The sequence below is a fragment of the Mustela lutreola genome, chromosome 10, assembly GCF_030435805.1.
Source record: "Mustela lutreola isolate mMusLut2 chromosome 10, mMusLut2.pri, whole genome shotgun sequence".
In the NCBI taxonomy this organism is placed as follows: Eukaryota; Metazoa; Chordata; class Mammalia; order Carnivora; family Mustelidae; genus Mustela; species Mustela lutreola.
Window position 1 is genome coordinate 20688038 of NC_081299.1, and position 19349 is coordinate 20707386.

Sequence of the window (19349 nt, forward strand, 5' to 3'; positions counted from 1 at the left end):
AATGTCACACCTGGGTTTTCATCCCAGAGAAGTTCTCATTGGTCCATGGGGGAGTATCTGGAAGGATCTCCTCATAGCATTGTTTATGGTAAAGGAAGCGGGAGACAGCCCAACTGTCCATCGCCAGGGGGACAGGTAAGTAAAACGTAGACGCACACGACGGAGGGCCCAGCAGATGTTTGCGACAGTGAACCCAATGTGCTCACTTCACCATAGTGAAATTGTAGAAACGATGCTGAATGGGACAACTTGGAGACACAGAAGGAGGTCCATAGCACAACTTATCTAAATCGTGCCTTTCATGTAAATTTCAAATGAATATACACAGAGGAAAACACTACATTTTCCAAGGATGCAAATAAAGTTAAAGACACTTTTTGAGTGCTCTTGAGCTGTTGTAGGGAGTCAGACTGAAGAAAGGTGGTGACAGAAAGTAACAGACATTCAGACAGAAAAATGCACAAGAGAGGCGTCCGGCAAAGAGGAATAGGTCATGCCATTCGCGACAACACAGGTGGACCTAGAGAGCATTAAACAAAGTGAAATAAGTCAGACTGAGAAAGACAAATACCAAATGATTCCACTCATAGATGGAATCTTAACAGAATGAATAGACAAATGGCAGATCAGACCTATGTACACAGAGAACAGATGGACGGACACCATCCACGCCATGAGAGGAGCCTATGAAGGTCAGTGCGCTCAAATGAAAAGTGCATGGTCTTTGCAGCCAGACAGACCCAGCTGCTTACTGCGTGGCCTTGAGAACCACTTCATTCTTGAAGCTTCTGCTTTAAATAAAATGGTCAAGGGCAGACTTCACCGAGAGGGGGACATGTGAGCATCTGGATGGAAGTGAGGGAGTGAGCCAGACACATAGATACCAGGGAAGAGAAGTAATTCAGGCAGAGGGAAGAGTCCATTTTATCCCTGGGTGATGACGTGAAGTTCCCCTCACAGTGCCTGGCACACAGTAAGCGGTCACCCCTTTCCCTGTTCTTACAGAAATGGCAGGTGACCGCTGAATGCACCTTCTAGTTTGAGCGACAATGACACTCTGGTTTCAGAAGCTCTTTGAAACACTGCATTCATGTATACCATCTACTGGCAAGAGTGCCCTTAATGGATCCCAGGGGTCTGGGCCCCGAAAACAGTCCTTCCTTTCGGGGCTTCAGCCTGCATGGGGTGTACAAAAGCCTTAGAAACAGCAAAACGGGGCCTTCGCCAGCTGCTCCAAAGAGACCTCTAACCCAGCGCACACCAAAGCCAAGACAGTGCTTACAGAGGCTTGCGTGAGGGTACAGTCACATAGAGGGGAGGAAAGAAGGCAAGGGACCCACAGCTACTAAGGCAGCTCTGGGTTTGAAGATTATTCCACCACTCGCTAGCTCTTATAAATCACTGGACCCCTCTAAGCCTCAATTTCCCCATCTGCAAAATGGGCATGAAAATATCAGTTCCGTACAGAAGCTATAAGGACTCACTGAGATAAGACTTAGGAAAGCAGCAAGCAAATATCTGGGCTCGACAAAAAGGAAGTCCCTTTCCTTTTGTACCAAGTATCTAGGAGGCAGCCACTGTCTTATTCTATCAGTCTATATTTTATTCATTTCTAGGGGGATAAAATCAGCTACCTTTCAGTGGGGAGTGTGAGGTTTCATTAAGACAACAGATAAAAACTATGCTTAGCATAGTTACTGGGGCAAAATAGGTACTCTATACGGTTTTTTGGGGATACTTGGATGGATGGATGGATGGATGGATGGATGACTAGATGGGTGGGGTAGGTGGAAGGACGACTTGCTAGCAGGTTGTCAAGGGAAGCAAAATTTGTATTTCAGCTACACTACACCTGCAAAAAAAAAAAAAAAAAAAACCAACAGGCGTTTTACAAGAGGGTTCTGTTCTACTTGTTTGTAGCTTTGAGTCTCAAGGACAAATATAACATAGATGAATCAAAACAAGCATAAATAACGCCCAGTTCTCATCAACTGTGCCCTACGCTTACCACTCTTGTGTCTGTGACTCTTCTGAATGAGGTGAGAGACCACATCTTGCTTCAAGCAACACCCTCCAACTGAGATCACTGGTGTGAGACTGAGGTCAGGGCAGGAAGAGGCCTTCTTGACACGAAAGATGGCTTGGAAATCCTGATTGGTGGCATTTTACCAAAAGAATTCCAACTCAGGGGCACCTGGGTGGCTCAGTCAGTTAAGCGTCTGCCTTCAGCTTAGGTCATGATCTCAGGGTTCTGGGATCGAGGACCACATCGGGTTCCTTGCTCAGCAGGGAGCCTGCTTCTTCCTCTGCCCCTCCCCCACCCAGCTCATGCTCTCTTGCATGTTCTCTTCCTCTCAAATAAACAAATAAGATATTTTTTTTTTTTAATTGCAACTCAGCTTTTTCCGTAATCCTGTCACCAAGAAGGAAAAGACACGGGCAAGCAGCCAGCTCCGTGTTCACTGCAGCTTCGTGCTGTGTAATTTCTGCGATCACTTAGCCCTCCTGAATCCCATGTTTCCCTTTGTGAGATGAAGGGATTGGATCCTCCTAGCTCCACAATGTTCTGATCTTCTGAAACTCCCTGACATTTCTTTTAAAATATGGCCATGGAACTTTGACAAAAGGTGTGTTAAATTCCTTCCCCATCTGTCTCTCAAGAGTCTCCTTAAACCCTCTCTTCTTTTTTTTTTTTCTTCTTCATAAGCAAGCAAGAATTTAACAGTGGTCAAAGCAAAAGTATTCTTCCAAGGTGGAAGAGCATGCAGGCCCAGAGGTGGCAACTGCCTCCTTTAACTCTTTCAAAGCAAGGGCATGTATTTGTCAATAAGTCTCTTGATGCTACACCTGGGGGAAGCAGTAGGCTTTGGAGACAAATAGATCTCAGCTCTAGACCTTGTGTGAGAAATTGTGGATACATAGATGACTAAGATTCAGGTACTGCCCCCAGGATCTGGAAGACACACATTGAAATGGATAAACCTTGATAACCATAGTAATTAAGACATAAAAATGGCAGTCCCTGGGGCACCTGGGTGGCTCAGTCAGTTAAGCGTCTGACTTTTGGTTTTCATTCAAGTCATGATCACATGGTCTTGGAATCAAGCCCCAAGTGGGGCTCCACACTCAGCCTGTAGTCTGCTAGAGATGCTCTCCTCTGCCCATCCCCCAGCTCATGCGCCCCCATGCACATGAGCACACATGCTCTCTCTCTCTCGCAAAATAAATAAATAATATTTTTTTAAAAAAATAGTTGTATTTTATTTTTATGTTTATTTTCTATGTGTGGCAGGTGCCACTGGTTTTCATTTTTAATTTAGTTATAAAACCTCCTTTTAAATAAAGTTTTATTTTTTTTCAACTTTTTATTTAAATTCTATTTAGTTACCATACAGTGTACTATTGGTTTCTGGAGTAGAATTCCATGATTCATCACTTACATAACACCCAGTGCTCATCATTACATGCTCCCGTCTTAATATCCAATCACCAATCTAGCCTTCGCCCAACCACCTCCCCACATCAACCCTCAGTTTGTTTTCTGTCCTTAAGAGTTGTTTATGGTTTGTTTCCCTCTTTTTCTTTTCTCCTCCCATATGTTCACCTGTTTTGTTTCTTAAATTCCGCATAAGAGTAAAATTATATGGTATTTGTCTTTCTCAGACTTATTTCACTTAACATAAGAACCTCTAGCTCCATCTGCCTCATTGCAAATGGCAAGATTTCATCCTTTTGATGGCTGAGTAATATTCCACCATATATATACACACCACGTCTTCATTATCCATTCACCAGTTAATGGACATTTGGGTAAATAGATAAAAAGTGACTCAATTTAGAGAAAATATTTATTAAGAAAACATACAGATGGCATATGGATATTGAAAAACCGTGTATGAAGGCATGTATACAAATGACTAAAATGCAAGAAACATGGTGCTTTAGTATCTAAACATTCAACTTCTTCAGAGATGGGATGCAAGTCATAGATAGCCACTCAAATAAGCTTAAGCAAAATAATAGAATGCATCCTGACGAGGGGATCTCACAGGACCCAAAGGAAGGAATGCGGATGTTGGGCTTTGAGAGAGAATGGCCTGGAAGAAAAGGACAGCAGGCCCCGGAAGCACCTGCCCTCCATTCTCCAGGCTTCTGGTCTCCCTCTGGTCTCTGCTTGGCTCTGCACATTTCCATCTTCTCTCTGAGCAGGTCATCCACCCTCCCTCATACCCAGAGATGGACACACACATGTAAACACAGGCACACACAGTCACAACTCCAGACTTGAACGTCTTCAGGTTAGTGACCTGAAGAGCCTAAAACAGCACCTCTGAGCCCGGCTGCTTATTCCTGAGACAGAGAACTTGACTGGCCCAAGTAGAGCCAGATCCTCACGTCTCATCCATTCAGCTCCTGTCAGAGGATAAAGGGGAATGCATTCTCAGAAAATGGGAGAATCTGGGACAAGCAATCATCATGACCGAGAGGTATCTGCCTTAGTATTCATGGCACCTAACAACCCTATGAGGTAGGAAATTCAGCTCACAATCCCTTGGGTGGAAGTGACAAAGCCAAGACTTGAACTTGGGTCCGTGTGACACCAAAGCTCGATCCTGCTGCAATCTCCACCTAGTCACCATCGGCTGAGTTCAGCCTCAGCTACAATCCCAGACCCAAGCAGGTTACTGGCCCATGGGGAAGCATTTGTCAAAATCCGCCCGGTAGATAGGAAAAATAGGAAACAAGGATCTCACTTTACGGAGACGTGGCTGGAAGGAAGGACGATGTTTCAGAAGAACTACGGGGCTCTGGAAACCAGGGAAGGCTTCTCTGAGCAAGGAGGGTCTGTGGCTACCAGATTCACACTGCAGGTTCTCAGAGTGTGAGCGAAAGCTCATCTGGATATATTTGCCAAAAATGACAAAAAGCCATCTAGAGGTCTTCAAGAGAAGAGAGACCTCTCTTCTGCACTCAAAATTCAAAGTGCCTCCTGGCCCTTGGGACTATAACTGCTCTTCTCACCTTGTAGAAGCTAAATTAGGAGGGCTCCTCCACCGCCAGCCCACCTCCCTGCCCCAGAAAGCTAAGTGGTAGGTGAGACCTGACAGGCTCCTCCCACTCTGGAGGCCCCGCCCACACAGGTGCTTCTCCACCCAGGTGCACTTTCTCATGGAAACTCTGAGCAGTGTGGAGCTGCCGATTATCCCAATCTGGCTTCAAGGGGTCTCTGCCCTTTGAGCGGGGACCTGCCTTGCAGGAGGTAATTCATCAGGATCCACTGTTGAGACAGATAGGTGTGACCATGCCTCTCCCACTCCCCCAGAGCTGATGAATGAAGCCTGAGGCAAGACCTGTGGAGACAGACACATTTGCCTCCCGAGACAACCTCCCTCTCCTACCTTTTGACCTGTGAATGTCTTACATTCTCTGGCACCATTCAGGACAGGCTGTTGGATGAGTGGGCAAAGGTTCCAATGAGTCACGTGTCACAAAGATCTTGTGCCTCTGAATGGAGAGAAGATGGCACTATCCTAGCTCAAAAGTCTTCCCCGGAGACACCACCAGACAACCAGGGAAGGATCCCTTTCCCCAAAACCCTCTTCTCTGCCTTTATAGTAGCAAAGGCAGTAGTTGCCCTAAACTTCAGTCTATACTGACTCAGGGTGGCTGCCTTGGGAGGGTGAACAGGGCGGCTCAGAATCTGCCCCCAAGGTCTGCCCCCGGCCCTGCCATTCCCTGGAGAGCTCTCAGACTCAGGTATTCAGGATGAGGATGCAAGCCAAGGTTATGCTACGTGTGCCCCGATGTGGCCGAAGGGGGCACATTCAAGTCCTGGATTTCCCCGCAATCTGGGCCCGCCATCATCCCCTTCCCCTTGGTGAGGTAGCCTCCATACTGAAGGGGCCACTTGTACCCAGGCCACAACAGAGACCCCTTCATCCCCCAGGTCAGTCCCCCGATGTCCACAGAGGAGAAAGCTCTGGGCCTGGCCCCAACAGTCAGCGACTACTTTTTGAGGGAAGGGACAGGGAGGTGGTTGAGCGGCATGATCACTTCCGTGCCAGTCTCCGAGGTGGCCCGCGAGCACTTCCGGCTGCTGCGCATGCTGTAGAACTTCTCAGAGAGGTGCTTGCGGAACTTTTTGGTGAGGAAACAGTAGATGATGGGGTCCAAGACACAGTTGGTGCTAAGAAGGCAGAGGGTGACCTGGTGGGCATCGTTGATCACCTGATGGAAGCTGTTATTCTGGAAGCCCAGCTCAGCCAGCGTCCAGGGCAGCTGCACGATGTGGTGGGGCACGAAGCAGATGATGAACACGGCCAGGACCGTGCAGACCATCCACAGAGCACGGCGCTTGACCTCCGCGTTTTGCTGCAGCTGCGCCGGCTGCCTGAGCAGCCTGCGGATGATGACCAGGTTGCAGAAGAAGATGAGGAGGAAGACGAGGAAGAAGCTGAACACGAGGAACACATGGATGATGAGGACGGGCACACTGCCCTTCTCGTAATGTTCAAAGCAGCGTGTGACGTTGCCTGCGCCGGTCTTGTCAGGCACCACGTTGGTGGAGTCCAGGACGAAGAAGTAGGACGCTGCCGCCACGATGGCCACCCAGATGACCAGGGACACGGAGAAACCGCGCTTGCGGGTGGTGGCCTGAGCTGTCCTGATAGGCCGGGTCACCGCCTGGAAACGGTTGTAAGTGATGACAGCCAGGAAGGCCACGGAGCAATAGGTGTTGATGAAGAAAAAGCAGCCAGCCAGGTTGCACAGGAATTTGGGGAGAATCCAGTTGCCCTGGTTGTGGTAGTAGATGATCCACAGGGGCAGGGTGACCAAAAAGAGCAGGTCAGCCATGGTGAGGTTCACCATGAAGATCTTTATCTCATTGAATTTCTTGGAAGGGTACAGGCAGGCGAAGACCCACAGCACATAGCTGTTGGCCATGAACCCCAGCACAAAGATGATGCTGTAAACAATCGGGAAGAGGGTATATCGGAACTCAGAGTCCACGCGAGAGGAATTATTTGCCCCCATCGCCATGGCTGGAAGGAACAGCCGGTCCTAGAATCCTGGCTGTACCTGGAAGACCACACAGGAATTCTGTTTAATGAAGGGTCAAAAGGGCCTGTCTTATTTAATCAATCCCAAGACTCATTTTGCACATTTTGGCAGTATCATCCAATTAATTGGCAGAATTTTTTTCTACATAAAACAATGGTATGGGGCACTTGGGTGGCTCAGTGGGTTAAAGCCCCTGCCTTTGGCTCAGGTCATGATACCAGGGTCCTGGGATTGAGCCCCGCATCGGGCTCTAAGCTCGGCAGGGAGCCTGCTTCCTCCTCTTTCTCTCTGCCTACTTGTGATCTCTATCTGTCAAATAAATAAATAAAATCTTTAAAAAAAATATGGTGTGTTTTTAAAATGAATGGCATCTGAGATTCAATGAAATCAATGGCAATTCAGTTTCTTTTCTCTTGCTCCATTTTAAAATTACCTTTCCATTTAGTAGCTTATTTTCACGTAAGGTTTTCAATAATCTATTCCTGAGGATAGAATAAATGAAAATTTATATTAAAATACTTTTAATTTTTAACTTAATTTTTACTTTTCTAACAACTTAAATGTTTTTCTGTTGATGAAATTTGAAATGTAAATTTTTTTAAAGATTTTATTTATTTATTTGACAGAGAGAGATCACAAGTAGGCAGATAGGCAGACAGAGAGAGAGGGGGAAGCAGGCTCCCTGCTGAGCAGAGAGCCCAATGTGGGGCTCGATCCCAAGACCCTGAGATCATGACCTGAGCTGAAGGCAGCGGCTTAACCCACTGAGCCAGCCATGTGCCCCTGAAATGTAAATTTTGATGGTAGATGTTCTTTTTTTTTAAAATTTTTTTTTTTTATTTGACAGAGAGAGATTACAAGTAGGCAGAGAGGCAGGCAGAGAGAGAGAGGAGGAAGCAGGCTCCCCGCTGAGCAGAGTGCCCGATGCGGGACTTGATCCCAGGACCCTGAGATCATGACCTGAGCTGAAGGCAGCGGTTTAACCCACTGAGCCACCCAGGCGCCCCGATGGTAGATGTTCTATATTAAAAAATAATTTATGGGGGTGCCTGGGTGGCTCAGTGGGTTAAAGCCTCTGCCTCCAGCTCAGGTCATGATCTCAGGGTCCTAGAATGGAGCCCCGCATCAGGCTCTCTGCTCAGCAGGGAGCCTGCTTCCCTTCCTCTCTCTCTGTCTGCCTCTCTGCCTACTTGTAATCTCTGTCTGTCAAATGAATAAATAAAATCTTGAAAAAAAAATTATGGGGGGAGGGATGCCTGGGTGGCTCAGTCAGTTAAGCGTCTGCCTTCAGCTCAAGTTACAGTCCCACGGTCCTGGGATGAAGTTCCACATTGGGCTCCTTGCTTGGCAGGGAGCCTGCTTCTCCCTCTGCCTGCCACACCTCCTGCTCATGCTCTCTCTGACAAATAAATAAAATCTTTAAAAATTTTTAAAAAATAATTTATGGGGGTGCCTGGCTGGCTTAGTTATTAGAGCATGTGACTTTTGATCTCAGGGTCAGTGGGTTAAAGCCCCACATTGGGAGTAGAATATTCTTAAAATAATAAATATTATGTTATTTTAGGGGCACCTGCATGGCTCAGTGCGTTAAAGCCTCTGCCTTCGGCTGAACCCTGGGATCCCAGGGTCCTGGGATCAAGCCCCGAACTGGGCTTTCTGCTGGGCAGGGAGCCTGCCTCCCTCTCTCTCTCTGCCTGCCTCTCTGCCTACTTGTCATTTCTGCCTGTCAAATAAATAAATAAATAAATGTTTAAATAAATAAATAAATATTATGTTATTTTATAAAATATTTTATTTTCTTTAATAAATATATTTATTATATGCATAAAAACATAATATGTTAAATATTCTATTTTTATAATTTATGTAATATTATAATAATTATTATTTTAAGTAAATTTATTATTATTTACGTGTTCATACAAAATCTCAAAAATACAGAACATTATATTAGGGTAACCCAAAGATGAAATACTAGCCAGTCATTAGAAAGAATGAGTTGGCTTTTTTGTTTTTGTTTTTTTAGAAAGTATGAGTCATATGTGATTGTACTAACATGGAAAGTTTTCCCTGGATAATATTGTTAAGTAAAACAAATTTTTAAAAATTTGCATAAATAAAATAAAAATAAATATAAATATATATTATATATTATATATAAATAAATATAAATATAAAATAAATATGCATATATCTGCATATATGACATCTAGAAAGTGATCAAGAAGGTTATAGCTTCAAGAGCAGACAGTGATAAGTAACCTTTGGGACAGTGAGATGGGCTTGGTGGGAAGTTTACCTATTTCATGCTTCCTTTGAACTTTTTGGAAGCATTTGTTGCTTTAACAATTAAAAGAAAGAATTTAATGAAAAGAAAAATATAGGGGCGCCTGGCTGGCTCATTTGGTGGAGCGTGCAACTCTTGATCTCGGGGTTGTAAGTTTGAGCCCCATGTTGGGTGTAGAGATTACTTAAAAATAAAATCTTTGGGTGCCTGGGTGGCTCAGTGGGTTGAGCCGCTGCCTTCAGCTCAGGTCATGATCTCAGGGTCCTAGGATCGAGTCCCACATTGGGCTCTCTGCTCAGCAGGGAGCCTGCTTCCTTCTCTCACTCTCCATCTGCCTGCCTCTCTGCCTACTTGTGATCTCTGTCTGTCAAATAAATAAAATCTTTAAAAAAATAAAAAATAAAAAATAAATAAAATCTTTTGGGGCACCTGGGTAGCTGAGTCGTTAAGTGTCTGGCTTCGGCTCCAGTCATGATCCCAGAGTCCTGGGACTGAGCCTCGTATCATGCTCCCTGCTTAGCGGGAAGCCGGCTTCTCCCTCTCCCAACTCCCCCTGCTTCTGTTCCTCTCTCGCTGTGTCTGTCTCTGTCAAATAATAAATAAAATCTTTTTTAAAAAATCTTTTAGGGATGCCTGGGTGACTCAGTTGGTTGGGCATCTGCCTTTGGCTTGGGTCATGATCCCAGGGTCCTGGGATTGAGCCCCAGGTCGGGCTCCCTGCTTGGCAGGGAGCCTGCTTCTCCCTCTGCCTGCTGCTCCCCCTCTTTGTGCGCGCTCTCTCTCTCTCTGACAAATAAATAAATAAAATATTTTTTAAAAAATCTTTTTAAAAAAGAAAAGAAGAAGATGAAGAAAAGTATACAGTGGAGAAACTGAGTAGTATTGTCTAATCAAATCAAATGATTAAGATGCACTCATGATGAGTAAGACATACACCCACCTCAGGTACCCTTGATATGATGCACTGAAAAGGCTATAACATCATTTCTGCGGCTTTCTTGCCAGAAGTGCATAATCTCAATTTAGCCACAAGAAAACATCAGACAGACCCAAATTGTGAGACATTATACAAAACGACTGATCAAAAATGTCAAGGTCATGAGCAATAAGGAAAGACTGAGGAACTGCCATAGATCAGAGGATATTAAGGAAACGTATGACAGCTAAATACAATGTGGGATCCTGGATTGGCTCCAAGAACAAAAAAAGATCATTAGTGGAAAAACTGGTAAAGTTCCAATAAGGTCTATAATTAAAATAATATCAATGTTCATTTCCTGGTTTTGATCATTGTATTATGGTTTTGTAAATTGTTAACATTAGGGAATGTGGAGCGAAGGGCACACACGAACTCTTTGTACGATTTTGCAGCTTTTCTGGAAGCCTAAAATTATTTCAAAACAAAAAGCCTTTTCAAAAGTATATTACAGGGGCACCTGGGTGGCTCAGTCGGTTAAGCGTCCAGCTTGATTTCGGCTCAGGTCATGATCTCAGGGTCATGAGATCAAGCCCTGAGTCAAGCTGTGCACGAGGTGTGGAGTCTGCTTGGGATTCTCTCTCTCCCTCGGCTCCTCCCCCGCCGCCCCCCGCTCATGTGCGCGCGCTCTCTCTCTCTCTCTCTCTCTCTCTATATATATATATATATATATATATGAAAGAAGATGAAACTAACTCTAATCCCACTACCCACAGTCTGGTCTGTTTCAACAGCATCCTCACCACCACTCACTTTCCATCAAAACCAGTGGCTCCCTCCTCTCTTGTTCCTCCCACTCTGTTGCCAGCACAGGAAGCTAGAAGCTGCTCTGAATTTTGTGTTGCAGCTGGCAGGGGTGGGGGGAATGGAAGGGCAGGAGACCCAGACGGGGTTAAGCAAGGCCCAAGGCTCATCATATGTCCCAGAACAGTGAAAAGAGAACAGAATTAGGACTAAAACGCTCCTTCGGACCCAGGTGCTCCCTGAGCACTACCTCATTCTGGTCTCATGAAAGCCCTCTGAGATAGGAAATAAAACCCTATTTTACAGAATAGGAAACAATATCAGGTGTTTGGTGATTGTTCAAGGTCACACAGCTGTTAAAGGATGGAGCCAGGATCTCAAACCCAGCCCTGTGTGTGTTTGTTCCTTCACACATTCCACCAGCAAACATTTCTGAGCACCAATTGCATGGCCGGCCCACACGGGCTATGGGGCGAACATGACCGCACCGGCCAGCGCTCGGGGAACTGACTGTCTCATAGGGCAGATGGACAAAAAGGATGTAAGCAAACAAGAGTTGCTGGACAAATAAAACGGGCTGCTGATCTGGAGAACACAAAAAATATATACTTAGAAAAGCGGCGACATTTCCTTGGAGACCTGAGAGAGGAAGAATGTTCCAGGCAGAGGCATCTGCTGGGCTCCAACACGGAGGCAGGAAGGAGCAGAGCAGGGTGTAGAAACTGAGAGAAGGACCGCGTTGGAGGTCCTGGCCCTGACCTCTACTGCCATTCCGTCCTCATCTCCTGCTATCTTCCCACCAGGGTCCAGTCAAAATGGAGCACCCAAGTGGGTCTCCAAACATGCTCAGACCTTTCCTGCCTCTGCCTGCAAGCTTACACCCATGCAAGCTTACACCCATGCCTACGCTTTGAACCCTCTTCCCTAACCACACCCCATTTCTACCCGGCCATTCTAGCTTGTGCTTCAAACCTTACCTGAATGTCAGTTCTTCAGAGAGGCCCTCACCAAGCCAGGTCCAGTCCTGCCTCAAAGCTCCCTGTACTTCTCTGTAAACCCTAGCTCAACTGTGATCCTATTCGTGTTTGTGTGGTTCATAACACTCTCCCACGTGACTGTGAGCCCCAGGAGAACAAGGGCCTTGTCTCTCTATTCAGCACTCTTCCCAGCACCGTGAACCAGTAACGGCGTGGGTGAGAGCCTTCAGAGCTTACAAGGATCTCTTTGGGAGCTCTGGAGCAGAGGAAACACTGGGAGAAGCCTCTAGATTAGTACAGGTCAGTTTAAAGAACTACCTAGCTCTAAAAGCAGAAACAGACCCATAAATAAAGGGAATGAACCACTGTTGCCAGAGGGGCTGGCGGTGTGCAGATGGGCAAAATGGGTGAAGGCAGGGGTGCAGGCTTCCAGCCATGGAATGAACAAGTCACAGGGATGAAAGGCACAGCATAGGGAATACAACCCATGGGACTAGAATGGCGTCGTAGGGTGACCGATGGTAGCTACACCTGTGGTAAGCACAGCGTAACACAGTTGTCAAATCACTATGTTGTACAAAACGAATACAACATTGTATATCAATTATACTTCAATTTAAAAAAAAGAAGAAAAAAGAACCAGCTGGCTCTAACTGGAATTTTGATGACTGAGAACATTTTTGTGCTTTGCCCCATTTAGTGTGGTGTATGCTAAATTGCATAAATGTAGGTAGGTTTCATTATTCCGATAAATAATTGTGATTCCTTTCAAAACAAAAAACTCAGCCTCAAGTCACATTGTGAATTACATCGTTTTATGCCGCTTCCGCAGCAGTGAAATTGCTAACTTCTACTCGGCTGGGATATTTTCTGCTCCTAAACGTGGTCCTGCCATGTGATCCCAAGGCTCTAGGATGATACTTCTCAAAGGGTGGTCCACAGAAATGAGGGAGGAGAAAGGAATATCTCTGAAAACTTTCAGAGAATCCATGAGGTCAAAAGTATTGTCATAGGGACACCTGGGGTGGCTCAATGGGTTAAGCGTCTGCCTTTGGCTCAGGTCATGATCTCAGGGTCCTGGGATCAAACCCCTCATATGGCTCCCTGGTGGGCAGGAAGCCTGCTTCTCTCTCTCCCACTCCCCCTGCTTGTCTTCCTTCTCTCACTATGTCTCTCTCTGTCGAATAAATAAATAAAATCTTTTAAAAAAACCTATTATCACGGGGCGCCTGGGTGGCTCAGTGGGTTAAGCCGCTGCCTTCGGCTCAGGTCATGATCTCAGGGTCCTGGGATCGAGTCCCACATCCGGCTCTCTGCTCAGCAGGGAGCCTGCTTCCCTCTCTCTCTCTGCCTGCCTCTCTGTCTACTGTGATCTCTCTCTGTCAAATAAATAAATAAAATCTTTAAAAAAAAAAAAACAAACCTATTATCACAATAATACCAAAACATTATTTCCCCTTTTCACTGTGTTGACATTTGCGCTGATGGTACAGGATGAAGAAAACCTCTGGCTCCTTAGCACAAATCAAGGCAGAGGCACCAAATGGGAGTAAGAGCTATATTTTTCACAGCCAGGCATTAGTCAGTGGGAAAAAAAAAAAAATTCAATTTCCTTGATAAAGCAAGGGAATTATTAATTTTTTTAAAAGATTTTATTTATTTATTTGACAGACCGAGACCAAAGTAGGCAGAGAGGCAGGAAGAGAGAGAGGGGGGAAGAAGGCTCCCCACTGAGCAGAGAGCCTGATACGGGGCTCGATCCCAGGACCCTGGGATCACCACCTGAGCTGAAGGCAGAGGCTTTAACCCACTGAGCCACCCAGGTGCCCTGGGAATTATTAATTTTATTAAATTTTGAGTGCACATCTTTTTAATATTCTGAGTGTCAAAATGGGAAATGCTTCTTCACACTGAAGTCAGTGGTTGTCTCCAGGAAAAGCCCTTGAGCAACGGAGTTGTAAGTTGAACTTTTTTATAGATCTTCACTATCACTTGAAAAAAAAATGACTGGCCCGCTATGGTTTTCCAAACTTGGGTATCATGTTTGCTCAGATATGAACCAAGGGAGCCCATCGCCTCAAGGAAAACAAACAACATATTCGTCGCCAATGATAAAATTTGAACTTTGGAGAAAATTAGCATCTTCGGAAAAGCTGTATCTGCCTGCATGAGTTTGACAGCTTCCCAATCCTTAAAGAATTTTTGGATGAGATTGGTGGCGATACTAATGAAAAAAATCCTTCAGTGAAAGGTCCGTGTTTGGAAATTCTGCTTAACTTAGTGAACCGGTATTTTCCAAATGAGGAAGATCAGTTTCAAAATTATGCATGGGTGAAAGAATCAAAGGGCAAGACAGATCAAAACATGGCTGTGCACCGGATTACAGAAGGTTCCTTGGTATGGCTGAGGTTCCACATTGCAACTGGTTTTTTTAGAAATACCATTGTGGAGCTTTGATGTAGTATCAAAGAAGAACATCATTAATATCTGAAAAAGAGGGGCGCCTGGGTGGCTCAGTGGGTTAAGCCACTGCCTTCAGCTCAGGTCATGATCTCAGGGTCCTGGGATCGAGTCCCACATCGGGCTCTCTGCTCAGCAGGAAGCCTGCTTTCTCCTCTCTCTCTCTCTGCCTACTTGTGATCTCTCTCTGTCAAATAAATAAAATCTTTAAAAAAAAAATATCTGAAAAAGACAGTAAAATATCCCTCCCACTATAATTACGCATCTGTGTAAAGGCAGATCTTCATGTACTCCAACCAAACAACATACCAGGATAGATGGAATGCAGAAGCAGACATGAGATCTAGCTGTCTTGTATTAAACCCATCATTAGACAGATTTGCAACCAAATCTAAATCAAGGCCACTCTAAATAATTTATGTTTTGAAATTGTTATCTAATTTTTTGCTAACAATGTTATTTGTGTTAACATGGAATGAGCTTATTACTGGGTTTGTATTTTTTTTTTAAGATTTTATTTATTCGGGGAGCCTGGATGGCTCAGTGGGTTAAAGCCTCTGCCTTCAGCTCAGGTCATGATCCCAGGGTCCTGGGATCGAGCCCCACATCGGGCTCCCTGCTCAGTGGGGAGCCTGCTTCTTCCTCTTTATCTGCCTGCCTCTCCGCCTACTTGTGATCTGTCAAATAAATAAATAAAATCTTAAAAAAAAAAAAAAGATAAATACTAGTTGAATGCAATCGAGCCCCACATCAGGCTCTCTGCTCCGCGGGGAGCCTGCTTCCCTCTCTCACTCTCTTCCTGCCTCTCTGCCTACTTGTGATCTCTGTCAAATAAATAAATAAAATCTTTAAAAAAAAATGCTGCTTTTAAAAAAAAAGATTTTGTTTATTTATCTGACACAGAGAGAGATCACAAGTAGGCAGAGAGGCAGGCAGAGAGAGGGGGGGGGATGCAGGCTCCCCGCTAAGCAGGGAGCCCAATGTGGGGCTCGATCCCAGGACCCTGAGATCATGACCTGAGCCGAAGGCAGAGGCTTAACGCACTGAGCCACCCAGGAGCCCCTGGGTTTTGTATTTTAAAAAATGTTTCAAGAGTTTTAGTTTGAATTTTGAATATGAAAAATACTGATGGGGGGCACCTGGGTGGCTGAATGGGTTAAATGTCTGCCTTCGGCTCCGGTCATGATCCCAGGGTCCTGCGATCCAGCCCTGCTTCTCCCTCTCCTCCTGGTTCGTGCTCTCTCTCACTATCTCTGTTGCTATCTCTGTCGCTCTCTCTCAAATAAATAAATAAAATCTTTTAAAAAAAGAAAATATTGATAGATATATCCCATGTAAACAAAAGCTCTCTGAGGTCCTCAATAATTTTTAAAGAGGTGCTGAGACCAGAAGATTTTAAAGTCTCTGCTCCACAAGAGGAAAGAAAAAGAGAGAGAGAGAGAGAGAGAAAGAAACCAAAAAAGATTGTCAGCTATAGAGCCCACGCTGGTGATTACCAGAGGGGGGACGTGGGGGATGGGTGAAACAGGTGATGGGGATTAAGAGTGCACTTACCATGATGAACACTGAATAAAGTAGAGTTGTTGAATCCCTATATTGTACACTGGACACTGATATAACACTGGATTCTAACTATACTGGAATTAAAACTGAAAACTTAATTAAAAATAAATAAATAAATAAAATCATTGCTGCATAATCTCAGCCCCCTCATCTTTCCTTTGAGCCCGAAGTTCCCATTTCTCTGGGACTGGCCTTGTTTCTTTCCCCTCTTGGACCTTCAATGCCTTGGGGGATCCTCTCCCTGGGACCTCAGAAAGACGGAGAGGCAGTCCACAGCTGGGCAGTGCGTGGTGTTCACTTTGGGTGTTTGAGGAAGTCACACCCTTTCCCATCCTCACCATCCAACGCTACCCCTAAGTAAGTCCCTTCCTCTTGGGTTCAGGCTCCAGCTTAGTGGGGTGTGGGCAACTCTCCACTGGAAAGAGTCTTTCTATAGCCAGAGGATTCAACCCAGGACATCTGCTTGGGCCCTGTTCCCTGTGCCATGCCTGTCCAGGCCTGTTGAGAAAGGCTTCCTAATTTAAGTTTTCAGTTTTAAGGCTTCCCACCAGGACCAGTACTGGGGGTTTGTAGAGGAGCTCACATAAGAGCAAAATGTAAGGGGACACTGAAAACCTCAGTGATCAAGATAAATACCATTTATGGGGCACCTGGGTGGCTCAGTGGGTTAAGCCTCTGCCTTGAGCTCAGGTCATGATCCCAGGGTCCTGGGATTGAGCCCCACATCGGGCTTCCTGCTCAGTGGGGAGCCTGCTTCTTCCTCTTTCTCTGCCTGCCTCTCTGCCTACTTGTGATCTGTCTGTCAAATAAATAAATAAAGTCTTAAAAAAAAAAAAGATAAATACTATTTGTTTTTTTTTTTTTAAAGATTTTATTTATTTATTTGACAGAGAGAAATTACAAGTACACTGAGAGGCAGGCAGAGAGAGAGAGAGAAGGAAGCAGGCTCCCTGCTGAGCAGAGAGCCCGATGCGGGACTCGATCCCAAGACCCTGAGATCATGACCCGAGCCGAAGGCAGCGGCTTAACCCACTGAGCCACCCAGGCATCCCGAGATAAATACTATTTGAATGCAGTATCTTTAAAAAACTGAAATCAGTATTCCTTTTGCCCCATGTTCTAAAATGGGTCTGCTTGGCACTATTATGATCCTGTCCTCATTTAAAATTGTGGTGTTATGTTCATCATAAATTTTTTTGCATTAATTAAAATTTTTTTCCTCACTCTGTGAGTGGGGCACACACAACCAGGTGAACCCCGCTCTCCCATCTGGTCCCTCAACCATGTACTCACTGGACAAGCCCCCCACAGCTCCAGGCCCTGGAAAGAATGCTGGGGCCTCAGAGAACAGACAATCTCTGCCCTCCCATGGCTCACAGCCTATTTTGCCAAAGAGAGATTCAGGAGTAGACAGCTGGCAAGTGCTATGATGGTAGAGGTTCCAGGAGTCGGGGTAATTCTGAGATGGTGCCCTTACTCAGACCTGGGGATCAGGAGTGACCTCCTGCCTATGCAGAAGGACAAGAAGGAGTTAGCCAGCTGAGGAGCCCCAGGCAGAGGGACAGTGTGTGCAGAGTCCTGGAAGAAGAAGAGAGACTGGACCTTGTCCTCAGGGAACTTGAGACACCTGGTCTACTAAACCTTAAAGTCTATGTGGTGGAGAGGAGGGATGGTGAGCAGAGATAGGGCCTACAAAGTAAGTATATATTGGTCAATTCAAGAAAGGTCTTGAATATTAGGCGAAGGAGTTTGTAGAGAATGGGGAGTGATGGAAGTGTATGGGATGGATCTGGGTTTGGGAAAGCGGGCTTTGACCGCTGTGTACAGAACGAACCAGAGGGGCTTCAGACTAGAAGCAGGGAAAGAACATCAATACAGTGCAGTTGTCTGCAGGGCCAAAGGAGGCTTGGAGCGTGAAGGGGCAAATGGAGGGAAATGGATGGTTGTCAGAGTTTTGGGGAGATTGAGCGGATGGAACTTGGTGATGCACGGGAGACGGGTTGATAGGGAGGAGTCAAGGACTGCCAGGTTTCTGGCCCAGATGATTGGGGCTGGGGATGGTACCAATCTCCATGGAGGTGATGCTGAGGAAGAAGAGTGTGGGGATGGCAGGAGATGAATCGAGCTGGGGACACATCTGAGGTGCTCTAAAATTCCAAAGGACCCAGAGTTAAACCCTGAAGAGCCCCACATTCCCCCAGAGAACTCAGAGGGGGAGAGGAAACCTATGAAGGAGGCAGGGACAGAAGAGAGAGGTAGGAGTGCCATGCTGGAGAACATTTCCAGTGCATGAGAGTGGGGGCAAGCAGCATGAAAAGCCACAGGGAGATCAAGTATGATACAGACAGAAAAGTAGGTGAACCTGGGTGGCTCAGTCCATTAAGCATCTGCCTTCAGTTCAGTTCATGATCCTCGGGTCCTGGGATCGAGCCCCACATCGGGTTCCCCATTCAGCGGAGAGTCTGTTTCTCCCTCTCCCTCTGCCCCTCCCCTTGCTCATACACTCCCTCTCTCTCAAATAAATAAACAAAATCTTCAAAAAAGAAAAAAGAAAAGCAAAAGTAGCATGTGGCAACAGGGAGATCTAGCTCCAGTCATGGAGCACAAGTTGAGGAATGAGGGAGAAGCCAGGAGGGGGGAATGTTAAATTCTCATTCAAGAAGCTTAGTTGAGCAAATAATGGTGAACCTTGTTTGCATCCTGATTCAAGCAAAGTAACTGCAAAAATGAATTTTCAGACAATTGGAAGAACTCAAACACAGACTCAGTATAGCTGGAATTAAGAAATCTGTGTTAATTTTGTTAGGTGTGATAATGATATTACGGTTCTATATTTTTATAGGTTTTAATTGCTTATCTATTAAATACACGTAGTGAAATACTTATAGTATAATTATACAGTATCTCAACTTTGCTTTTAAACAGTCCAGGAAAAGCACGCCTACATGCTAATTTCCATTTCAGAGTCAACTGCCCTGTGAATCCAACCTGTAACAATATGTAATCAGGTCTGTCTGGGCCTAGAGCCTCCCCAGTCCACATGTCCCCCACAGGAAGCCCAGCTCAGGCCTCTTCCTTGCAGATACAGAGTCAGATTCAGTGTGAGGGTCTTGGGCAGAATCCCTGCGTTTGCCCAAAGCCTTGCCCTGGGTGCCTCTAGTACCCATCACCTGGCTCTTCCCACTGTCTGCTGTCTTCCCAGATCCTGGTCTTCACGTAACTCCCACTCCCTTAACCTCCATCCCAAACTTAGCACCCAGCTGTCCCTTTGCATCAGTGT

At 45.6% G+C, this 19349-nt stretch overlaps 1 protein-coding gene across 1 annotated transcript in view; it reads right to left on the reverse strand.

Moving 5' to 3' along the window:
• Positions 1–3830: 3830 nt before the first annotated feature.
• Positions 3831–19349, reverse strand: part of PTAFR (platelet activating factor receptor) — a 28377-nt gene continuing 12858 nt past the window's right edge. Inside the window, exon 3 of the mRNA XM_059136321.1 lies at positions 3831–7080. Within this exon, the coding sequence (XP_058992304.1) occupies positions 6007–7041 (1035 nt within the window). The 5' untranslated portion in view covers positions 7042–7080 and the 3' untranslated portion in view covers positions 3831–6006. The remainder of the gene's footprint in view (positions 7081–19349) is intronic.